General features: G+C 41.6%; 1 protein-coding gene across 2 annotated transcripts in view; it reads right to left on the bottom strand.

Annotated features, from left to right (window-relative positions):
• The window catches only part of MTMR14 (myotubularin related protein 14), a 1,239,106-nt gene that overhangs the window by 923,380 nt on the left and 289,787 nt on the right, over positions 1 to 25,939 (bottom strand). For both annotated transcript variants that reach the window (XM_044078037.1, XM_044078038.1), the window contains exon 7: positions 20,381 to 20,454. In XM_044078037.1, coding sequence (XP_043933972.1) covers positions 20,381 to 20,454 — 74 coding nt within the window. The remainder of the gene's footprint in view (positions 1 to 20,380; positions 20,455 to 25,939) is intronic.

Raw genomic sequence — 25,939 nt, 5'->3', positions numbered from 1 at the left:
CAATTTAAAACAGCCAATGAATAGGAATAAATTTAATTCTAAAATCCGATGTTAAAATACAACCACTTATTTTTTGCTACCTATAATGATGGAGTAAAGGACATATTTCAAAGTGTTTTTTCAATTAAAAAATATGATATTTTAACTACACAGACACAAATGATTTTTAATAAAATGTTTCAGCATTGTTTTTAAATGGAAGTACTTACATTTTAGCATTTTTAATGATGAAAGATGGTAGAATGAAAATAAGGTGGTTGTATTTTAACATCAGATTTTAGAATTAAATTTATTCCTATTTATTGGCTGATTAAAATTGAGAGAAAGTATTCCTATTGGTTTTAGTTAATTTAACTTGATATAAATATGAGAATTTCATGATTCACTGGTCATCTGATGAAGTCTACTTGTAAAGGACGAAAATGCATTGTTGAAAGTGAAGGCGTTTATGTTGGAGAGTTTTATGTTCGTACTAAGCGTGTGTGAATAAACTGTTGGACTAATTGGCTTTTGGTCTCCGCTCCGTTTTCTCGGCTTTTGTTTGGATTATCAGTCGTATTTGTTGCAGTTCCAAAATGTAGATGATTCTACTACCTTCTGTACAGCCAATTCCCCATCCGAACTCCTGAAACTTACCCAGTCACCTCTTAGCTCCACTGAAATATGGATGGCTAACAACCACCTTGCCTTAAACCCTAAGAAAACTAAATTTATGCTTTTCACCCCTAAGAAGACCACTACCATAAACACAGCATCTTTCTCTATTTCCTCCCCTGATAACACCTCCATAGAGGTTGTCACACACACTAAACTTCTAGGTGTCACCCTTGACAAACACCTATCTTTCGAAATGCATATACTCAACAACATCAAAAAAGCACACCAGAAACTGGGCATGCTATACCAACACAAAACTTTCCTCAATTACTCCTGAAAACAAGCCCTTACCTCCTCCTTCCACTCCCATCTCTTCTTTATGGGACTCCTCTCTTTACCAACCTACAGGCCAGTCTTAAATCCAAACTAGACTCATGCTATAACAAAGTTTATAACTAATGAATGACATAGGTCTCTCCACTGTGCCTCTCTTAAATTACTATACTGACTAGAACTCCATCACCTTACCTATATACAACTATCAACTGCTTATAAACTAATATTCAATCCATCCAGCTGGCCTGCCCTTTCTTCTCCATTTACCCTGTACCACCCTAAAAGAACTCTGTTCTGAAAATCAAATCCTGTTGCAAGTAAAAAAAAAAATAAATAAATAAAATACTGCTCCGCTGGCCAAATGTTCCACTCCTTTTCCACTGCTAGACTATGGAACTCTCTCCCACATTCACTTAGATCTACTAGCAACACATCTCTCTTCAAAAAATCTTTAAGACAACAACTTTCCTCCCAGTGGCTATGCTCATGTGCCAGTGCCTCACGATCTATAAAGTACAGTTTTGTACCTACCATAAATGTAGATGTCCGATAGGAATGCATCTGCAGTCCTTAACAAATGGGTTGTCCTGTCGTCAGGCAGTCCTTCGGTCGGCCGGATTCCAAAGTCTGGGTCTGGCCTCGGCTGGTGTCGCACTTCACCCGACGTCATAGCTGCAGTTATTCGGGTATAAAGGCATCAGCCAACGCCATTTTCCTCAGTGTTTCTTGCCCCAGATGCCAGGTGCCCTCTAGGAAGGCTAAATTTGGATAAATGCAAATGGTTCCAAATAGTAGAGAGCAAACAAAAATAAGCATGTATGTACATATATACAAACAAATACACCATAATAGATTCCCCAGCTAGCTACAAGATGGGCAAATACCCTAGGAGTACCACAGAAGGAGGGTGGGTAATCCTGACTGCAGATGCATTCCTATCGGACATCTACATTTATGGTAGGTACAAAACTGTACTATGTCCTTCAAGGATGCATCTGCAGTCCTTACAAATGGGTAGAATACCATAGCCAAACTGGGGGAGGAGGAGAAATGAAATTATGGTGTAGTTAAGATCCCTTGCAAAACAGCAGTGGCAAAATCTGCTCGGGATCTAGAGTATAAAGGTAAATTATAATGCTTGGCAAATGTATGCACGGAGCTCCAAGTAGCAGCCTCTAAAATGTCTTTGGTATCCATTCCTCGTAGAAAAGCTGTGGTAGTGGCTGTAGCCCTTGTAGAGTGCGGCCTGATGTTTTGTGGAGTTTTCTTCCCATGGTAGGAGTAACAAAATCTAATGCAATTTCCTATCCACTTAGAGATTGTCTGTTTTGAAATTGCTTTTCCTTCCATTCCTGTTGCATATGCTACCAGTAGCTGGTCAGTTTTTCTATTGCCCTTGGTCCTGTCCAGGTAGTAGCGTAATTGTCTATGCACATCCAAGGTATGCAACAGTCTTTCCCCCCTGTTCTGTGGGTTGGGGAAGAATGTAGGTAGGTGGATAGCCTGATTCAAAGATACTCTGGAGACCACCTTAGGCATAAAAGTAGGATTTGTTCTCATGGACACTCTTATCTTGATGGAAGATCAGGAAGGGCTGTACTGCCATTAATGCCTGTAGCTCAGATACCCTTCTTGCTGAAGTGATTGCCAGCAGGAAAGCAGTTTTCCATAAGTATTGTAATTCTGCTGTTGCTGCTGGCTCGAAAGGAGGGAGTGTCAATTTTTCTAGCACAAAGTTCAAGTCCCATGCTGGCAATGGTGGTTTCCTAGGTGGTTTTACATTTTTAATTCCTCTCAGAAACTGCCTGAGCAGAGGATGTGAGAAGACTGGAGGATCCAAGTCGTATTCTGCTGAAATAGCTGATGCATGAATCTTAATGGAAGAATAGGACAGGCCTTTGTGGAAGAGCTCTGCCAAGTATTCCAGGATGTTGGCTATGTTTACCAGTGACACATCTTCTCCTTTTGCAGTACTCCAAATGAAATATCTTTTCCATTTTGCTGAATAATTTTTTCTTGTTGAGGGTCTGCGAGCCTCCAAGATAATGTCTTTAACCCTTTGGGATAAATTTGGGTTATTTGTTCTTATGCAATGTTCCAGGCAGTCAGCTGCAGTGTTTTCAGGTTTGGATGCAGGGTGTTGTAGTTGTTCTGTGTTAACAGCAAGGGAAGAAGGGGTAGGGGCCATATTTGTTCCCGAGACATGCTCCTCAGTAATGGGTACCAATGTTGCCTTGGCCAGTCTGGAGCTATCAGAATGATCCTTGGACAGTCCTCTTTGATCTTCAATAGCACCTTGTGCATCAAAGGAAGTGGTGGGAATGCATATGCTGTCAGGTTTTTCCAACTGAAAGATAGGGAGTCCACCTTCCAAGCAAGTGGGTGGTACGTCCTTGTGCAGAATTTCTTTAGTTGGTGATTGCGTGGGGATGCAAATAAGTCTATTTGTGGGAGTCCCCATTTTCTTGTAATGGCTTTGAAGATGTCCGGATGCAGCATCCATTCGTGGGCATCCGTGGTAGTTCTGCTTAGTATGTCTGCTAGAATGATTTCTTTTCCTGGTACAAAAATTGCTTGTAACTGAATGTTGTAACTCAGGGCCACATTCCAGAGGTCCATTGCCATCCGGCATAGAGGGTACGAATGTGTGCCTCCCTGTTTGTTGATGTACCACATAACTGTGGTATTGTATGTCCTTATCAGTTGACCTTGTCGAAGAAATGGTCTGAATGTCTGAATTGCCAGTTTTACTGCCAGCATTTCCTTTTGATTTATGTGTAGGTGCAGCTGGTCTTGAGTCCATAAACCTTGTATGCACTTGTCCAGCATATGTGCCCCCCAACCGAGGTCTGAGGCGTCCGTTGTGATGGTTTGGCTTGGTTGAGCATTGTGGAAGGGCAATCCTTTGTTTGATTGACAGGCCTGAGCCCACCATTGGAATTCTTGCTTCAGGCATGGAATTATTGGAATTTGGGTTTCTAGGCTGTGCTTGTGCTGAGACCATAAATTCCTTAGGTACCACTGTAACTTTCTCATATGCAGTCTGGCATGTGGAACCAATATTATGCAGGATGCCATGAAACCCAAGGCTTGCAGGACTTTTCTTGCTGTTAGATGGTTCTGCTTTGTTAATGCCAAGAAGTAGAGAGGTAGTTGCTCCTGTTTTTCTACTGTTAGGAATGCCATTTGTCTCGATGTGTCCAGCTCTGCACCCAAAAAGGTTATCCTTTGGGATGGTATCAGCCTTGACTTTTTTATATTGACTGTGTATTCCCAGGGCTTGTAGTAGGTAAATGACCCTTTTCAAGTCTTCTGCTAGCTTGTTTTTGTGGTCCGCTTGTATCAGGCAGTCGTCCAGGTAAGGGTAGATTTGGATTCCCTGAAGCCTGCAATGAGCAATTACTGATGCCAGGCATTTCGTGAACACTCTGGGCGCAGTAGATAAGCCAAAGGGCAATGCTGAGAATTGATAATGCTCTGATCCTGCAAGAAATCTGAGGTATCTTCTGCAATTTGGTCGTATGGGGACGTGCAGGTATGCCTCCTTGAGATCTAGAGTTACCAGCCAAGACTCCTTGCCCAGCATGGGAAGAAGCTGCTGTAGGGTCAGCATTTTGAATTTTGGAACAATGAGGAAGGTGTTTAAAGCGGACAGGTCGAGAATAGGTCTCCATTTGCTTTCTTTTCTTGGTACCAGGAAGAGTCTGGAGTAAAATCCCTGTCCTTGCTCCATAGATGGTACCTTTTCCACAGCTCTCATCCTTAATAATTGAGTTATTTGTTTTAGAGCTTCTGCCTTTTGATTTGGAGGTAGGTTTGGCATTCCTCTCTTCCCTGGTAGAGTATGGAAGTGAAACCTGTAACCTTGGTCTATTGTCTGCAAAATCCACTTGTCTGTTGTGATGTAATGCCAGTTTACTGAAAATAAAGTTAGCTTCCGCCCAAGGGTGCTTCTAGTTGTTCCCTGGTAGGCGGTGCTAGAGCCAAGTCACTGTGATTGTCCTGTTGTAGTGGTGGTGGCTGTGTCTGTGGCTGCACCTCGCTGGTTGTTACCTGCCACTGGCGTCCCCTGTAGGCACCCCTGGATTGACTTCTGCCTCTTGAGCGCCTATTCCTGCCTCTCTGAGCTCTGGAGGAGTCTGGAAAGGACCAATTCTTGGAGGGCCAATTCCTGCTAAACCTTGGAGGTTGGACCTGTAAGAAATCTTTCACTGTTTGGACAGATTTTGCCTTCTCTTCCATCTTCTTCAGCACCTGTTGTGCAGGAGAGCCAAACAAATTGATCTTGTCCATGGGAGCATCGAGTAGTTTTGATTTAACATGGTCTGATAAGGCCTGCTCTTTTAACCATGCATGCCTTCTGATAACTGTGCCAGTCATGGCTGATCTAAAGGAAGCCTCCAGTGCATCATAGCCGCATTTTAAGGAATGGTTACTGACTTGCTGAATGTTATGTACCATTTCCTGAACAGATTTTTTGTCTAATGGTTCATCCAAGGACAGCTTTTTGGTTAACTGGTCTAGCATAAATTCTTGATACTGGATCATGTGGAATTGACAGTTCAAGGCCCTAGCTGAAAGAGTAGCAGAAGTGTAAACTTTTACCCCATCTCTCTAAGGACCTGGATTCCCTTTCAGAGGGGAGGGTTTTGGCAGAGGTAGCTGCTACAGCCTTAGGACCCTGGGAGATAGTCTCGGGATCTGCAAAGGAGCCTTATACAAATGGTAATGTGTCCGGGACCCTGTAGTACCTATCGGGCTTAGCAGGGGCGGAGGTAGTGAATCAGGAGCAGTACAAGCATCATTAAATGCATCATCTACAACAGAGAGAACTGGAGGTATGGCTAAAGGCCTATGTTGTGGTAAATGCAGAAAAGTTCTAAGCCTTTTTCTAGAGTCTGAAAAATCCTGGCCCTGCCACTGAAATTGTTCCCTCATAGCATGCAGGGTTTCCCCAAAGGAAAATTCCTCAGGCGGAGAGGCAGAAGGAATGGACTCTTCAGCATCAGAGTCTTCATAAGGGGAGAAGGAAGCCTCTGGAGGGTTTGTATTATGTGAATCATCAGAGGAATCATCTGTAGAAACTGTCTCAGGGAGCTCTGCTCTAGGCCTCTTCTCTGGAGGTGGGTGAGAGGCCCTGTCTGGTTGAGGTTGGGATCCCCGGATTAAAGAAATGAGATCCTCTGCTAGACTAAGCATTTGTGAACTAGAGCTAGGCCTGTGAGAGGGGGTCTTAGCAGGCACAGATTTAGTAGTTTTAGCTGCTTTAGCCCTGGCAAAGGCCTTAATGGACATGGATGCAGGTGGCCTAGCAGCTCCACGTGCAGGGGTAGAGATATCCAAGGGAATAGTGTCAGATAATTCCTGAGAAACTGCAAGAGCAGGAGGGATTTCAGAAGCCGATTCCACCAGGTTGGAAGAGGCCTCGGAAGGAGGTAAGTTTTCGGCTGAAGGAAGAACCGCTTGCTCGGTTTCAGCCGAGTGTCGGTCCTTTTCCTTGCGCTTTTTAGATATTTGCGTAGTCTGAGGATTCGACGGCATAATGTAAGCAAAATCGGAGCCGAAAAACTCCTCAGCAAATTCCGATCGACGTCTAAGCGTCCGTCGGTTAAAAGAAGCACAGGCTAGACAAGCTGCGACGTCGTGGTCTGGGCCTAAACAAGGTAAGCAGTAAGAGTGGAAATCTTTATGAGGTATTTGTTTCCCACAAGTTAAACAGTTATTCACTTTTTCTGACATCGGCTGAGGCAAGAAAGAGTCCCCAGCGGGTACTTAGCTTTTAGAAGTCTTGTAATAGTAGAAGTATTCGGTAGTAGTAATCTCTGGTTCTGACCGACCGGCACTTGCGAACAGCTTCTGCTTGAGCCACGCGGCAAGAAAGACTGAGGAAAATGGCTTCGGCTGATGCCTTTATACCCGAATAACTGCAGCTATGACGTCGGGTGAAGTGCGACACCAGCCGAGGCCAGACCCAGACTTTGGAATCCGGCCGACCGAAGGGCTGCCTGACGACAGGACAACCCATTTGTAAGGACTGCAGATGCATCCTTGAAGGACATCCTGACTATCTCTCTCCTACTAATCTCACCTTACCTACCTCCATCCTATGCTAACATCTAAACTTCAACTTCATTCACGGATGACAATCTACATCGGAGTGCTGTACCTATGTATCCTCATACTGTCAGTACAGTTGATTTATGCACAATCACTAGTCTACTTACTTTGTTTCTTTGTTAAAATCTATTGTATTTTGCCAACAGTTTTATCAAATGTATTAACCTGTTGTATTTTGCCAACTGAATATTTTATCAAATGTATGTATTGTATGAATCTTTGTGGAGCTTTTCTCCCCGGGCCTCCACTGAAAATGGGTACTTTCTGGCCCAGTGGACTTTCCTGGTAAACAAATGCAAATAAATACATGTACAAAGATCCAATGACTCAAGTATGAATAGTGTTTGGACTCACAATGGGGTTCCCAGTGGAAGTGACTGTGCATTAGGGTTCAGCTCTGAGCCCACCGCTGTTCATACTGGTGATGGACTACATTATTAAACGGGTCGGAGAGAAGACGTCAAACACTTGCTGTATGCTGGCAATGTGGTATTACAGGCAAACTGAGCAAGAACTTCAGCAAAGGACAGAGAAATGGAATGCAAAACTGAAGGGGCATAGGTTAAAGCTGAGCACAGATAAGATGGTCGTAATGGCAGCAAATGGGGAATCAGAAGAAGTTGCAATTTGAGATAGAAGGGAAAGTAGTGGAACAGATTAACAGCTTACAGTATCTGGGAGGGATAGCTGAGAAGAGAAGTCTAGATGAGGAGGTAAAAGCTAGACTCAGGGGGGCTGCAACGAACTGGCACAGTGCCAGGAGTAGTGCATGACAGAAGAATGCTAAAGAAGTTGAAACGTAAAGTGTACAAAACTGGTGTGACCAGTACTATTGTATGCTACAGAAACCTGGGCAGTAAAGGTAGAGCAGTTGAGGAAGCTAGAGGTTATGCAGATATAGTACCCGACATGGGTGGTAGGAAGTACACTATGGGACAATGAAATGAGGACATCAGCAGAAGCCAAAGTAGCTCCAGTTGCAGAAAAGGTTAAACAGAACAGATTATGGTGGTTCAGGCACATGTGTAGAAAAGCAGAAGGCAATCTGGTGAAGAAGATTTAGGACAGACAGGAAGACAGCAAGTGGAAACAGGGGCATCTTGCAAGAGAAGGATGGATTGCGTGAAAGACTATCTGCAACAGTCAGGCATGAGTTTTGAATAAGGTAGGAGAGTGGCATTGAATCAAGAGATGGTGACAGTTAACACAACACCCCAACTCCATCTATAAAATGGGATAAAAAGGGGTTGATGATAATGATGATGAAGGCCAGAATGGATATCTATATGCATTCCTTTCTTGGCACTAGGTATAGTATGGAGCCAATTTTCGCTGAGAGAAATGAGACGAGGGTTGGGGGTCAGCTGAGTTGTGGTTTCCTCCAGACCATCTAAAAAGCCTCCAGACTTCTCCTTTGGTTTTGCTTGACAGTGTTTGCTGAATCTTCCCTTAGTATCAGGAGGGTAAGCAGAACAGTCTGTCTAGGAGAACATGCAAGACACAGAAAGCATAGCACCTGCAGACCAACCTCATCAGGACCAACTACAGGAAGGGGGCTGCAAAAGCATCTAGCTAAGCCAAAAAAGTTTAAAAAAAAAAAAAAAAACTAAGGAAACTCGAGTTGTCCATCAAGACATCCTTGGTCTTCTAATACTTCTCCCTACCTTCCCTGTCAGAATGCTTCTTTTTAGGTGGAAGGTTTCAAGAGGCCTTGGCTGATGACATAGTGGCTTGGAATGATAAATGCAACCATCTTTTGGCGGCAAACTTCTTGAGAGATTGTTTTCTCTTATGGACTGTCCTCAGGATGAAAGTTAGCACAGCGTGGACAACAGTCAATGACGTGCTTCGGGCTAAGGCAAAATAAGCAAAAAGAATAACGCCCTTATGTGGAATTTGCTTCTTACAAGCAATACAATTATTCACTTTAACAAATGTTTTGGATTCAGAATTAAAATCAGACATAGAAGCACAGAGTAATCAGGATCATGACTTGAAGGCTCGTGAAGATCCAAGTCACCCTTAACAAACCCAAATACGACTTCATTACTAGCTACAGATCCCCATCAAGGTCTTCCAAATACTACAGAAATTTCCTTAACACTAAGGGCTAATATCAAACCAAATACTTTCTTGGTACTGGATTTCAATTATCCAAATGCTGACTGGCAAATTTACCGCTAAAAATGTACATGCACAGTATTTCTTAAACTTTAATACCAATGCACTCCAGCCAATTGCAAAACCATCTCCTATAGGCTCTAATACCCTTGAGTTGGTCCTTACCAACCTAAGCCTCACCTGCACTCCACCGTAAATCTCCTCATCCCTGGTTAAAACTGATCACAATCAGTTACCTTCTCTGTCAGGTTTAGTGGAAGTTCCACCCCACTATCAAATGAAAATAGCTTTAGTGACTTTTCCATGGCAAACATACTTCAACTCATAGAAGACCTGCACAAAATGGCTAACAATCCCCCAAAACATTTACCCAAAAGAGAGAGCTGCCACATTCACCTCCAGTTTTTACCAGCACCTAAGCAGCTGCACAGAATATCCCTAATGGTTCACCCTAAACATAATGCTAAATTCAAGAATAAACCTCATTGTTGGAACTCTCATATCAAGAAACTCTATACCAAAAGAAGGACAGTAATGAAAAGTTGTAAGAAATATCCAATGTTCACAAAGAAACGGGTCACCAAATAAACTTGCATTATTAGAAAATGTAAATTGAAGTGCAAACTTAATGCTGCTACAGATACAGAAGAAAACAACAAATCTTCCTTCAATTATGTCAGAAAACTAAGGAATAGTGTTCAACAACACACGGAGCGCTCCATTAAAATCACGCATTCCATTGCCAAAGATATAACCAATGTATTAGCAGGCAAATCACTACAGTACACTAATGCAACCACTATATCTGAAAATTTAGCTTCTCTTGAAATCACTTTGTAACCAGTCTTACAAACCATATCAAAAGCTAAAAAATATTTCTGTGGGATCAGATAACATACCATGCTGCATTCTCATCAGTGCCAAATATGAACTATTTGAACCTTTACTAAAAACTGCTCAACCGCAGATACCACAGGGCTTGTGTCTGGCATCTGGAAAACTGTGTGTGACTTCTCTATACAAAGGTGGCCCTCTGCATACTCCCAATAATTATGGGCCTGTCAACTTCACTAGCCTTTTATGCAAAGCCATGGAACATATCTTAGCAGAACTCACTTATGTAGACATCGGCAAATATAATCTAGAACCCACTCAGTTTGGTTTTATGAAGTTCAGGTTCTATCTCAAAGGTAACACAAGCTGGGTTACACTGTGCATGCTGCTTATGACTTGGCCAAGTCTTCTGACACTACTCACCATGCTTGTATTACTGAAAAGTTGGACAAACACTGTAAACCCCATGTTGATCACTGGACTGCAAACTGGCTGTCCAACATATCCCAAGTAGTGAAAGTTGCCCTCTCTGAACTTAAACTTGCAACTACTGGGATACCACAGGTATCACTACTGGGCCCTCTCCTGTTTTGGCATTTATTTTACACATATAAAAGCCAACACCCCTAAAGTGTGGTTATTCAAGTTTACTGATGACTGCAAGCTGGGTACTGTTATCTGCTCACACACTGATATAAAAATGGTCTAATATGGACCGGAATATGCACAAAATTGTTTATACTGAAAATCATCTCAAACAAAATGCAAAAAGGTGCAACATAGTATTCTTTAAAAAAGCTTCTCCCAGCTCATATACTACAAAAGGTTCTCCAACTCAAACAGATACAGTCATGATAAACCTGGGCACATGCTTGGTCAACTTTTTCTCTCATTCAATCATCATGTTTCTACATCAGTCAGGAAATCCTTCTATCTGGCCCAGTCAATTTCCAAGGGAATACCTTCAAGATCCAAAATAATGCTACCACTATACTTTTCCCTTACCAGATCCATCATTGAATACAACGTCTTCCCTTTGGTAAATACAAAGCCAAGCATACTGCTCAACTGAAAAGACCGAATAATTTTTACAACAAAAAGCTTTAATCTGTTGGAGTAGCTGAAGGATTTATCACAGCTCTCCTTACACTTGGTGACCTACTGGCTGCTCGGAGGCGATGTGTGCCTCATTTTTCAAGCCAAGAACAACCCAATCCTAGCTGACCTATTTCTTCACAAAGCCAGTTGCTCTAAAAACACCCACACCAGGGACCTAAACTTATACCAACAAATAAAAAGTACAGTTTTGTACCTACCATAAATGTAGATGTTCGAAGATCCACATTGCTGCAGTCATAACCTGTGGGTAGTCCGCTGTCCTCAGTCAGCCCGAATACCAAAGTATTAGGCTGGCGTCGGTCATGGGCGCTCAGATCTGACGTCAGTGCGTCATGGTATTAAAGCGCATGACCGACGTCATATCCTCAGTCGTTTCTTGCCCCAGATGTCAGAAGGCCCTAAAAAGAAAGGCCACAGCCAAAAATGGAAAAACCTATGTACAAACAACCTCTACCACCCAAACCATACAACCACTCCAAACTACAGAGGGGAAGGAGGGAGGGTAAATTGGACTGCAGCAATGTGGATCTTCGAACATCTACATTTATGGTAGGTACAAAACTGTACTATGTTCTTCATCTCACATTGCTGCAGTCATAACCTGTGGGTAGAATCCCAAAGCAAAGGTAAAGGGAGGCTGGCAAAATCAAAGCATTGGGAGCTGCTAACATGCCCTGTAAGACTGCAGTGGCAAATCCAGCCCTAGATTTGGAATAAAGAGGGAGATGGTAATGTTTAGAAAAAGTGTGCACTGAACTCCAAGTAGCTGCTTCCAAAATACCTTTAGTAGCTACACCCCTTAAAAAGGCAGTAGAAGTGGCAGTAGCCCCAGTGGAATGAGGTCTGATTCCAGCCGGAATCTCCTTACCATGATTAGAATAACAAAAAGCAATACAATGGCCAATCCACTTAGAAATAGTTTGTTTTGTAACAGGTTTCCCCTGACAGGCCAAAGCAAAAGAAACAAATAACTGTTGAGACTGTCTGAACCCTTTAGTCCTGCTCAAATAATAACGCAACTGCCTGTGAATATCCAAAGTGTGCAAAATTTTCTCCCCTTTATTTTGGGGATCAGCATAAAAAGTAGGCAAATGAATAGATTGGTTCAAGGCCACATCTGAAACCACTTTAGGCATAAAAGTAGGGTTAGTACGCAGAGATACCCTATCCTTATGAAAAATCAGGAAGGGTTCAACTGCCATTAGAGCCTGTAATTCAGATACCCTTCTAGCAGACGTAATGGCCAACAAAAAAGCAGTCTTCCAAGACAAAAACTTTAACTCAGACGTAGCTGCAGGTTCAAAAGGAGGTAAAGTAAGCTTTTCCAACACAAAATTGAGATCCCAGGAAGGAGTAGGAGCTCTACTGGGGTCTTATGTTCTTTGCCCTCTAAGGAATTGCTTAAACAAAGGATGAGAGAATAATGGTGGGTCACAGTCATAGTGAGCAGAAATGGCTGCAGCATGAACTTTTACAGAGGAGAAAGACAAACCCTTGTCCAATAATTCCGTAAGATATTGACGAGAAACACTCAAATCAGGCCTGGAAACATCAAAGTTCTTTGCTTTGCTCCAAATAAAAAATCTCCTCCATTTATCAGCATAAACTTTCCTTGTACCAGGCCTTCTGGCCTCCAAAATAACATTCAAAACTTGTTGAGGAAGCTGCGACCCTCCAGGTTCTAGAACAGAATATGCCAGGCTGTTAGGTGCAGGGACTGAATCCTGACATTGAGGAAATGATTGCCTGCCTGAGACAAAAGGTGTGGAATTGAAGGCAAAGGCCAAGGAGGCTCCCGTACTAAACTCCTCAGCAGAGGGTACCAGTGCTGTCGAGGCCAATCTGGAGCTATTAGAATCATGGAGGGCTTGTCTTGTCTGACCTTCAAGAGCACCTTGGGAAGGAGAGGCAGAGGAGGAAAGGCATAGACGTGAAGATTGCTCCAACTGAATGATAGAGCATCCACTTTCCAAGCTGTTGGATGAAACATCTTTGTGCAAAACTTTGGCAACTGGAAATTTAGTGGAGAAGCGAACAGATCTATGTCTGGAGTCCCCCATATCACTGTCAACTGTCGAAATACATGAGGATCCAATTTCCACTCGTGGGGATCCACCATCTGTCTGCTCAAAACATCTGCTAAGGAGTTCTGTGCTCCTGGCAGAAACCTTGCCTGAAGAGTGAGGTGCAAACTGAGAGCAGTCTCCCACAAAATCATAGCTTGCCTGCAAAGAGGGTACAAATGGGTTCCCCCTTGCTTGTTGATGTACCACATGACAGTTGTGTTGTCTGTTTGAATCAACACTTGTCCTGGGTGAAGTAGATCCTTGAAAGCCATTAATGCAAATTGGACTGCTAACATCTCCTTCAAGTTGATATGTAAATGTTGAAGTCTGGTAGGCCACGTGTCTTGAACCCATTTTCCATTGAAGTGAGCTCCCCAAGCCTTGTCCGAGGCATCTGTCGTTAAGATCTGACTCGCCTCTGGTCGGGTCACAGAGAGTCCCTTGTTTAGGTGACATTCCTGAGCCCACCACAAAAATTCCTTTTGAATGCAAGGTATTATCTGAATGACAGTGTCCAGATCGTGGCAGTGTTGCGTCCATACATTTTTGAGATACCATTGTAGCTTCCTCATATGCAGTCTGGCATTGGGAAGCACCAGAATACAAGATGCCATGAACCCCAAGGCTTGAAGGACTGTCCTTGCAGTCAGCCTGGACCGTAGAGACAATTGTTGGAAGTAAAGTGTAAGGTTTCTCTGTTTGTCCACGGTCAAAAAAGCCATCTGGGAAGCTGTATTCAGTCTCACACCCAGAAATCACATTTCTTGAGAGGGTACTAGACTGGACTTTGTTTCGTTCACAGAATACCCTAGGCACCTTAACACTGCCATAACATACTGTAGATGGTGAAGTAGCTTGTTTTTGTCTTGAGCAAGAATCAGGCAATCGTCCAAATAAGGGTAAATTTGTATTCCTCTTAACCTTAAGAAGGCTATTACTGGAGCCAGAACCTTTGTAAACACCCTGGGCGCAGTAGATAAGCCAAAGGGCAATGCAGAGAACTGATAATGTAAAGTCCCAGCAGGAACCTCCTGCAACTGGGCCTGATAGGAACATGAAGATAAGCCTCTTTGAGATCCAGAGTTACCATCCAGTGAGCTTTGCCCAATAGAGGCAGAAGTTGTTGCAACGTCAACATTTTGAATTTTGGAATGTCCAGGTATGTGTTGAGGGTAGATAAATCCAAAATTGGCCTCCAAGTGTTTCCTTTCTTTGGTACGAGAAACAGGCGAGAATAAAATCCTAGGCCCACTTCTGACGGAGGGACCTGCTGTATAGCCCCCATTTGAAGAAGTAAAGAAATCTGTTTGTGAGCCTCTACTCTTTGCTGAGGAGGAACGTATGGCATGCCTTTGAAAGGAGGCAATGTGTGGAAATAAAACTTGTAGCCTCGGTCTATAATGTCCAACACCCATTTGTCCTGGGTGACTAAAAGCCAGTTTTGCTTGAAGAGTGCCCACTTTCCTCCCAAAGGAGCTGCCAGACAGGAAGGATCTGGCAGCTGAAGATGCAGGTCATTGGGCCTGTTTACGAAAGGACTGGCTCCTGCCCTCACCTGTAGACTGTGCAGGGGAACTCCATGTTCTAGGCCTGAAAGAACCCTGAGCTCTGCCCCTACCACGTCTAGATCTACCCCTAGACTGTAAATCAGAAGAAGGATAAGCCCATCCCTTAGTAGGCCAATTCCTGCTAAACTTAGGGGGCTGCACCTGCAAAAAATCTTTAACAGTCTGCATAGACTTAGCCCTGTCTTCCATTTTCTTTAAGACAGACTCCACAGGAGAACCAAACAAAACTTCAGACTGCAAAGGAGCATCCAAAATTCTAGCTTTAACATGCTCTGACAAGTTCTGATCCTTAAGCCAGGCGTGCCTGCGAATAACTGATCCAGTGGCAGCCACCCTGGAAGAAGCCTGTAAAGCATCGAAACCACACTGCAAAGAATGCTTACCCACCTGATCAGAGGCATGAACCAAATCCTGTAATTCCTTACACTCTATGCCCTCTGCCAAAGCATCTACCTTAGATTTCAACTGAGTAAGGAGAAAATTCTGGTACTTCAACATATGAAACTGGCAATTCAAAGCCCTCATTGCTAGAGTGGAAGAGGTATACACCTTTTTACCCCACCTATCCAAAGCTCTAGAATCTTTATCCATAGGAACTAGATTCTTTACAACAGAAGCCCTGACACCCTTAGGACTCTGGCTAATAGTTTCTGGGTCAGCCCTTGGGCTCTTATACAGATATTTACGAGCCTCTGGCACTCTGTAATACCTATATGGCTTAACCGGCGCAGGAGGCAAAGAGTCTGGATTAAGAGAAGCCTCAGAGAAAACATCCTGAACAACATCCAAAACAGGAGGTATAGCCAAGGGCCGATGTTGTGGCAAAAACAAAAATTCCCTAAGCCTCTTTCGGGAATCTGAGAAATCCTGACCTTCCCATTTAAAATGCTCCCTCATAGAATGCAGGGTTTCTGAAAAAGAAAAATCCTCTGGAGGAGAAGCAGAAGGACTGGAATCCTCTGTGTCTGAATCAGAATAAGGAGGAAAATCCTGAATGTCTTCAGCCGAAGACTCTGAATAATCTGAAGCCTGTTCCAAACTTTCCACCTCTGGCTCCACCCTAGGCCTCTTATCTGGAGGGGGCATAGAACCCCTGATTAAGGAAATCAAATCTTCTGCCATTTTAAGCATGTGTTTTTTAGGCACAGCACCTGCAGAACTAGGGCTGACACCAGAGGAAGGCAAACCAGGCCTGACCTTGGAAGGTACTTGAGAGCCAGAAGGAGAAGGCCTAACCACCTTAGGCAAAGAAGGGAGTACAGCAACCCGAGAGGCCCCCTCAACCTGACCTGACTCCTGAGAGGCCACATCTTGCAAAATTAATGGCTCCCCCTGAGACTCAACTGAAACCTCAGCTGGATCTACAGATTCCACCGTAGTTTCTAAAGAACACTCATCCTGCTTGGACCTTAACGATTTTTCCTTGCGCTTCTTAGCGGGGAGGATCCGGCGGCATATTGTAATTACACCGCTTACGAAGACAAGCCTAGCGCAATCTAACCTACGTTTAATGGTGCGCTTATTAAATCTAGCACAAAGTGACACCCGACTACGCCGTGCTCAGGCCCCAAACAAGGAATACAGAGAGTGGTAATCCCTATGCGGTATCTGTTTCCCACAAGAAATACAATTATTCACTTTTTCTGACATCCGGAATTAACGGAGGCAAGAAGAAACAAAATATTCCCCGCTTGGTTTCGGTCTGAAACTCAGAATACGAAAATTTCAGAACGCCGAACGGCACTTGCAAACGCTGCTTCTGCTTTGGACCATGCGGCAAAAAAGACTGGGGATGTGACGTCGGTCATGCGCTTTAATACCATGACGCACTGACGTCAGATCTGAGCGCCCATGACCGACGCCAGCCTAATACTTTGGTATTCGGGCCGACCGAGGACAGCGGACTACCCACAGGTTATGACTGCAGCAATGTGAGATGAAGAACATCTCACTGGAGGGACAGGCTTCTAACTCAACATATTCCCAGCTTATAGAATAAGTTACCATTACAGCGCAAGCAAAATTCTGCTTTGTCTGGCTTTAAGGCTAGTCTTGATGACTGAATGGGAAGGCAAAAATTTACCAGGGTTATGTCTGACCCTATTGATTTGGGAGGTGAACACTGCAAAGTGCTCATAAAAGGTGATAAGACCTTTTAAGTGTGTTTACTTCTAGATACTAACAGCTAGGCATCTTGCAGTCTCTGAAATTGCTTGCCTAATATTCTTCCTATGTTCCTATTGGCTAAAACCAATTTCTACAAGCAAAAGGATAAGAAAATACCCTATGAGGTATTTACTTGTTTTCTGGAATCAGGCTGACCAATAAACTGAAAATGCTAGACAGCATGCGCAATGTGTGATACTACATGGCAGGAAAGAACTGAAGATAGCTTTTGCCAAAACATCTCTCACAGCACTGACTTTCTTCTGAAGTGGTAGGAGGGTGTCAGCCAAGAACCAGGAGTGGAGTTAGAGCTGTGGAAGTTGGGCTAGTCAGTCTGAACACATGTAAGTAGGAATTCCAAAAGTAAGACTGGAACAACTAACAATATGACGAGCATCGTGCTTTATCTGATCAAAAATGAGTTTGCACCTAGCAATGAAAAAATCTGACACTTTCAGACAACTTCTTCAATTGCAAGTAATAGAAGTTTTCTTTAACTCGCTTAAGTCAGATCTTTCCAATAAACAGAGACACAAATCTCGTTTTTCAATAGAACAGTGACCATACTATATATCCATTCTGTAATGTCTAATTATTTCTTAATGCCAAGCATACAATACTCTAATTCCTAATACACAGTGTTTTAGAACTACTGCTACTTTCCTGGAACATACAACACTGGAACAGAATCAGGTTTGATTTTATATCAGTGTCTTCTGGCAAACTTCCTAGGACTGTAAAAAGTCAGCACAGTCATGCATGGTACCACTGCTGAGTCTGCACAGTGCCCAAGGTGTTTTCTGTGACTATGTGAATCGTTCCATTTACATAGTCTTTGCTTTTCTACTGTGAAAATTAGACATTCTAAAGACATGCATCTGGAGCATTTCTCCCCGGGCCTCCACTGAAAACAGGCTCTGTGGAACCTAGTCTGACTTTCCCGGTCAATAAATAAATAAGTAAGTAAGTAAATAAAAAATTAGCAGCTCCTGGCTTCACAAAAGTCATAGGAGCCAAAACATTAGAATTCACTTAAGTACAACTATTAAAAAAACAAACATATTTTGCTACATCTGCAGGTGGCTGAACAAATTCTCTGAGCACCAAGTGGCAAAAACACCAAGAAGCAGAATGCTAATCACCATTTTTCATATGAAATGACTGCTGGTATAGGTTTTTAAGTGTGTGCCAGAAGCAATTCTTTTATTTTGGGTGGATCCCCCTTTGTCACGTTTGTGCAATCTTGGAGTTTGAATATACATTTTTTTGAGGGTGGGGCGTTTGTCCCCCAGTAAAAAATGCTTACAAGTAGGGAGACATAACTCATTTGGTATATTCACCTGAATTCAGCATTTTGGTTCCTTGGTGTTGTACAATTCAAGGTTTCACTGGGGAACCCACTTGTTTATTTCTGGACTAATATCAGCAGTTTCTGACACAATGGTGTCACTCAATGTCAAAAACAGGTTAAATGTGTGCAGTCAGCTCCCTCTTCAGAGCAATCTAACTGCAGTCTTTTTAATGTTATTTTCTGACAAGATATTAGACTGCATCTATAGCTAGTTGGGATAAATAATTTGTTCATCAATTCTCAGTATGTTATTTTTGCAAGAGTCTAACCAGAATTCTCATTTCACTACTTCTAATACCTCAGATACATTTACAGATTTCAGTTGATCAAATCTTTTCATTTTCACATTACCAAAATATATTTCATTTTCATATTTCTGTTGAGCAGCAAGCAAATTATGTTGAATACATCAGTTTTTGGCTTTTTCACATTTTAGGGAAAATCATCTTTTTATAGTAAGTTTACTGCAAGCTTAAGTGCAGGACAACTATTTATGCCATACTTTTACCCACACCTACAGCAAGTTTGAAATATGATTGCATGAAGCAGATCTTTTCTGGACTTTATCATTGTTACAATACACTGCCACATGACTCTCTCATCATCTCTTACTTTTCCAACATATTCTGCCTTTATTTCTTATGTTTGCCTTATTATTTGACTTGGCTTATATAAAACAAAATTTTTTCCTTTATCCTTTTAATCGTGCACTAGTACTTGTAGTTGCTCTGTATATATCTCTGAAACTTTTGATAAAACCAAGTTTAACAGTCTGCCCATTTTTTCATTATTTCTTACATGAAGAATTCTCTCTTTAAGGAATCATGAAGTGCACCACTTTCAATATTTGCCTCTCTATTCTCGAGCTCAGTACCACGAGCATCCATAAACTCAAGAAGAAATTAAACCCATTACAATGTCTAATAAATCTGAGTCTGAAGCTTAAGTAGTTGGAATATAGCCGTCATGGAGGTTACAACCCATCTTTTGTCTATGTGCATTATTTACTAAACATCTTGACAATGACAACAAACTCTCTTTCTTTGCTTCTTTTCCCCCTCCTCAATGCCCATCAACCTCCTCCTCATTCCACTGCCCCACACAACTCATTTGCTCCCCAGGGAGGGCAGGGCCCTAAAGCTCATTCATTCCTTCAGGGATGAAAGCAGAACAGAAAACACAGCAGTCACCTATCTGAGGTCAGGGGAGGGCTGCAGTTTTAAAGCCCTAATTCCTGTGTGCATGGCCAGAACTTCCCCTGAGTGTGATGTGCATGGGTGTGTCATTCACTTCATCATGTGACATAACACCTTCAAGACCACACTGCACCCCCTTGAAGGCTGTGCCTCTATGAGAAGTCAGTCCTCTACCAGCATTCTGCAATGGCAGTAAGTGCTAGAGCATGTGGCCAGCTCATGCTCAAAGACAGGCAAGCCCATAAAGTCACATCACTCACCCATTCCCCCATGCCAGCTCCAAGTATCCCAGCTGCCCCTTAAACTTTGGGCTCATTCAGAGCTTTCTCTCTCTCTCTCTCTCTCTCTACACCAAGGGAGCTAGCTTATGATAGTGCATTCTTGATTTCTAGCCATAGACAATTGGGAAGGCAGTGTCTTACAAGAATGAGACTCATTTGCGTGACGGAGTTAGACACAGTCCCAGCTCCCGTAGATTTCATGGCAAAGCCAAGACTGAAGACTTTTAATATTTCTGAAAGTACTAAAAGCAGGCTATAACTTAAAAGAAAAACAAATAAAAAGTCAGTGATGTGTGGAACTTTCAGGTAAGCAGAGTTTCAAGAGTTATGACAACTGTGAAACACAGCAAAGTCTGGAAGAAAAACAGAACAGCATTCAATAATAACTAACTTAAAAAGCTCACAAGGCTTCATATTATGACTGGGGCAGAGTTAAGACTGTAGTAGTTTCTGAATACACTAACAAGTACAGCAGGCAGCAATAATGTAAAAGAATCCTTTCAATGAACAAAGCATAAAAAAGACAATGTTTTTCCATGATAGTGAAACATGGTTTTAGTTTACCAATTTTGTTAAATATTTTAAATGCTGCTCTCATAGCAATGCCAGGCTGCTTGTTTACCCTTACCTGGGTATGGGATGGAAAGAAGTGTGAAATCTGCATAGCGCTGAGCCTTGTCCACCTTCTCAGAAGAGGTTACACTGAAAGACATGAAAGAAGGATGAACATAAAAGCACACTATTAGTGTAGTAATCAATGAATGAGCAACACAATACTCATTTCAGAGATGCAACAGGGGTTAATGGGAACCCTCTTGTTAATGGAATGATTAGTAGTGTGAAATCTTCATATTACATATCATCAAAGAACAGATTTTAGTGTCATTCTTTAAGAAAAAGAACATTTAAATGGGAGGAGGCATCTGTCCAGGCACTTTAATGTAATATTTCAATGACAGGTACTTGCTAGATTTTGCAAACAGCAGCAAAATATTCCTGGTAACAAATTTCTAGTTCTTTTTTCAGATGCGAAGACAGTTTTTAAATTGTTCCAACAGTACAACAAATTAAAATAGTTTATTTGCAATATCTAGTTAAGAATATGTTATTACAGGGAAAAAGAAGGCTTCCCATTATAATAGTTGAAACAGAAACACAGTAGCCTGTGTACTAACACACATGATGAGGTGTGTATATACCACTGACACATGCCCTATTTACACTTTTCAATCCCTACCTACAACATCATGTGAGGCAGTTTGCAAGCTTTAGCAATAATTCCAATAGGTTCAGTAAAACAAAAATCTGTATTCTGCACCAAAAACTGGATAATGTGACATAGGGTAAGAAGCAATTCCCATTTGATGTTTTTACCTGCTTTACGCATGGTAAATGCCTTAAGAAATTTAAAATGTACATAAACTGTATCAGCAACTGCTGTGCAGGATACTTAACAAAACATTAGATCTTTGAACAGAAGTCACACTGTAACAGTAAGTCATAACATCTACTTTTAGCAAGCTTCTGGGTCCTGCTTCCCAGAAGGGGCTGGGGGTTTGTAAAATGGTTAAGGTGTTTGCCTCATAGACGCAAGGTACAGGGTTTGTTTCTCACCTTTTAGGGAAATTGACTAGTCTTAAACTGGCCCAAAATGGCAGCTAGCCTACTACCTACCTATGAACCTAAGTAGTGGCCAGCCAAAAAGAGTGGAGATGCACGTGACACAAGGCTGCCTTACAATATCTTCCCCCTATAGAGTTCTCACCTAATTTCATTCTTAAAAGCTTAGCTTGAAACCTCACAGGTAAGGTACATATAATAAACCTAGAGTACTTGACAACAGTTTTCACTCTTACTCACAAACACTGGCTAATGTATGATGTATGTACTGTACCTGTGTACTATGTATGTATTCTACCAATGTTTGAAATTTCAGCTGTACACCACAAATCTATTAATTACCTTTATTTTTAAATTAATATTTTCTTGTTTGTTCTCTCCACTGTAACTGCTGATGTGCTGCATACCACTGTAAAACATATCTATTGTAATTTGTGTGTATATTGAGCATGTCTAAATATCTACAGGTATCTGTAATTTTTCTGTGTGGTGCTTTTCTCCCCAGGCCTCTGCTGAAAAAGGGCCTTTTCGGCTCCGTCAGACACTCCCAGCTAACAAATGTAAAAAATGTAAAATTTGCTTGTGACAGGTAGAATACAGTGGCAAGTAACATTTATAGCAGATGATACAACCAAGAAAACAATGGAATGCATAATATAATACCTGTAATAAATCATGTCAATTTTCAAATCTAAGAAAATGCAACAGAGTAAAAATATGACATGAAGATATCAGTATTATCAATGTAATGTTAAGCAGCAGCAGTGCTGTGGAGCACAGATTTCACTTGTATATTTGTATAAGCACCTACAAGCATAACAGAACATGTACAGTGTACAGAGGATATACAAATAAGAAGCATATTTACAAATCAAGGAAAGGGGAAATGGGTGCTATACTGTATGACTGACCACTTCCAAAACACCCACTGTTATGGTAAGTACAATTATTAAGTTTTTTTTTTTTTAGCTTTATTTGTTGCATTTGTTTACCGGGACTATCTGACTGGGTAGACAAACTAACCCTTTTCAGTGCAGACGCAGGAGAAAAGCGTTAGTAATAAGGCAACAAAAGCTAGAAGCAAGTTGAACACCATGCAGAAAAGTAAAATTGGCTTAAATAGAAATTATACACATGACATTTACATATTCAGAAGGCAGAATTGTACTAAATATTATTGGAGCGGTAATAATATAAAGAGTTACAGGTCAAAGCTATTTGTAACAGGTAAGTGAGAAGTGATGTCAAACTATTAAATGTCAAACAGATACAACAGTGAGAAAAAAGTTGGGGGATGGATAGAGAGAGAAGGAAGAGGAGAGAGGTAATACTAGCTAGCAAAGATATGTATAGAGGTGTGAAGAGTGGAGAAGTTAGTACTGCGCAATTAAAAAAATTATAGAAATACTGTAGGACTAGGAGGCATAGATGACATGAAAGGCACAAGAGGAGGGTGTATGGCTATAGTAGCTGGTGAGTGTTGAGAGAGGAAAGTTAGTAGGCAGGTTATCCAGAAGTGGTACGAAAACATAGGGTAACTATTTGAAATTTCAGGAACTGCCACAGAAAGTCACAAAATACTGAGACTGAATGGCTGAAAGATAGAACTCTCATATAATAACTCCAAGGTGCCATTTCTCAAAATATTCCCTTTTGTCTGACATATGGAGATCTCAGAGTTGGTATTTATACAAGTTCAGGGGTGTGGGGGGGCTTAGTTTAAAGGAGAATGGCGATTTTCGAGATTCACTCTTCTCCTGTGTTTTTGGTCTTTTTTTTGGCTTGTCAGCACTTAGCATTTTGAGTGTAGACATTTCAATATGGAGCCAAGCACAGCAATTCCACCATTGGGTAGTTCTTCAGTTGCAGTTTAAAAGACTTTGTTCTCAAAAAGTCCAAGAGCTAATGTAATGGAATTCCATTTTTAGACAGATGGGAAGAGAACGAGTCTCCAGCAGTGTTGTTTGATTTGGTTACAGTAAGTAGCATTTTATTGTAGAGTGAAGTGGTTTGCTGGAAGAGTAGTAATGGGGGATATTACTTCGACATGGGCATTTGTTTGGTTAATGCACAAGTTTGTTGGTAGTTAGTTTTGAACAAGTTAAAAGTGCTTTAGTTATATCCAGTGAAGTTCCTTAAGTGAGCAGCAATGGTGAAATTTATACTGCTGATTTGCACTAATGTGGCCACTTTGCTGTAGCACTGTCCCGATATGGACGGTTTAGCGGACTGAAGGTTGATTAGTATGATAGCTGCACAGAATAGTGTTGGGATGGAGAGAGAAGATGCAAAACATTTCTTAGTATTCTCTGTTTGGTATGATTTGACCATGTGGAAACCTCCATTTTTTTAACTACCTGTTTTATGTGGTGGTCAAATTTCAGGTTTCCAGTGATGATAACCCCTAGGGGTTTGGTATGGCTTACTAGATCTTTCTTAGTTTTGCTGGAAGAATTTACTGACAAATTTTGCTTTTTGTCAGATACTGCTTTGGGGTGAATAACATCAGTCTGGAATTTTTGAGCTTAAGAAGTTGAGTTGGCCAACCAATTCTCAGTGTGCTCTCTTCAGAGTGGATAACTGTAATAGTACATCATAGCATACTTGCAGATTCCTTAACAATACTTGATAACCTCCAACAGGAGGAGAGAGACACCAAATAATAACAATACAACAGCAATTTGTTACATAATGTATCAAACTACTGGTATGTAGAATCGAGGCAGAACAAAGACCAACATATAAAGTATTGTCATTTTGGGTGGATGGCAAAAACTAAGTATGTTTATTGTAGATGGCTGTATAGCATAAAATGTAAAGGATTATGATTGGGCTCTCTGAACGTAACAAACTTGCTATGTATTCAACACATGAATTTGTTCTCAAGGTGAATCTTGAACCCCACATAGAGAATACACAACTGTAAGATGAAACCGAACTGGAAACAGCTGCACAGCTTGTTGCTGGTTGTGACATACTAATGGCAGAAGGACTGTATACTGAAAGGCATAATAATGTGGCAAGATTGTTGCACTAGGAATTGTGCAAACATTATGGTATTGAAGTAGCTGAAAAACAATGGAAACATGAACCCCAAAGCATCACAGAAAATGCTGAAGTCTACATCACCCATTACCAGCAGTTCAAAAGAAAGATGTGAGAAAACCTGATATAGTGGTCCATGAAAAGACAAAAGTAGCACTGATCATTGAAATCGCTACACCCAGTGACTACAGTGTCTTGCGTAGAGAGAGACACAAAGGTCATAAAATATCAGGAATTGCAGACAGAAATGAGAGCAATGTGGAAGAAATACTCAGTTCCAATAATAGTAGGAGCAATGGGTCTTATAACTACAATCGTATTTAGACACGTTACCGAAACATGTAAATATACGAATTGCAGGAGGAGGCATTACTGGGAATATTGCAGGTGCTGTGAAGAGCACTTCTGGCTGACATCAACGACTGAAACAATACTAATTTCATGAAAGTTAACCATACTTTGACTTAGGAATGGGGTCTATTCCTGTCATGGTATTAGAAACCAAAAAGATTTAGAGAAATCAAAAAGCATGAAACACACAAAACAAAACAGCCTTATAAATCCAAGAGGAAATAGTCTGCTTGGAAACAGGCAAACCCAGAGCCCTGGGATGAAAAGAAACAAAATGATCAGATTTTCTGACAGCCTTAGTTTTATCTAAATAAAACCTGAGTTGTCTATACACATCCAAGGTGTGCAAGATCCTCTCACTGGAGAACTGTATAGAAGGAAGAAAGTGGGCAATTGAAAAGATTGATTAACAGACAACTCATTCATCACCCTGGGCATAAAAGAAGGATTAGTATGTAAAGAGACCTATCCTTAAAAACAAGAAAAGGTGGAGAAGCCATCAAAGCTTGAATCTCAGAAACCCTCCTAACAGAGGCTAAAGTTAGTAAAATAACTGTTTTCTAGGTACAAAACTTTAAGGAAGCTGAAGCTACATGTTCAAAAGGGGCTACAGTTAGCTTCTCTAAAAATGACTCAAATTCAAAGGACATGGAAGTGGTTTCCTGGGAGGATTAATGTGAAGAACACCTTTAAGAAAACGCTTTGCTTCCAGTCAAGAAGCTAAAGGAGGAGTCAATGGCACGCAAGCAGACATGGCTGTCAAGTAAACTTTCACTAAGGAATAAGCCAAACCACTCTTGAGTAACTCGCACTGGTAGGAAAGAACTAGGATATCCACTGAAAGTGGAGCCAGATTATGTGAAAGACACCAAGAAGAAAATCTCTTACATTTAGATACGCAAGATCTTCTAGTATTGGGTTCTCTTGCACCCTGCAGTACCCTAAACACATCCTCAGAGAACAGGTGTCTGAAAGGAATCAAACGTTTATGACCCAGAGTGTCAATTGTAAAATTGACAGATGTGGATGAAGCAGAGATCCCTTGTCCTATGCAAGAAGGTCCACTCTGTGAGGTAACTTGTGATGACTACCCTTGGCTAAATGCAGAAAAGGGAACCAATGTTGTCTTGGCCAAAAGGGAGTCACCAGCAAGATTTTTGGTTTGTCCTGC

Source organism: Protopterus annectens, chromosome 7.part0 (genome assembly GCF_019279795.1).
Source record: "Protopterus annectens isolate FY-2018-M chromosome 7.part0, PAN1.0, whole genome shotgun sequence".
Classification (NCBI taxonomy): domain Eukaryota; kingdom Metazoa; phylum Chordata; order Ceratodontiformes; family Protopteridae; genus Protopterus; species Protopterus annectens.
This window is presented reverse-complemented; position numbering and strand designations above follow the sequence as displayed.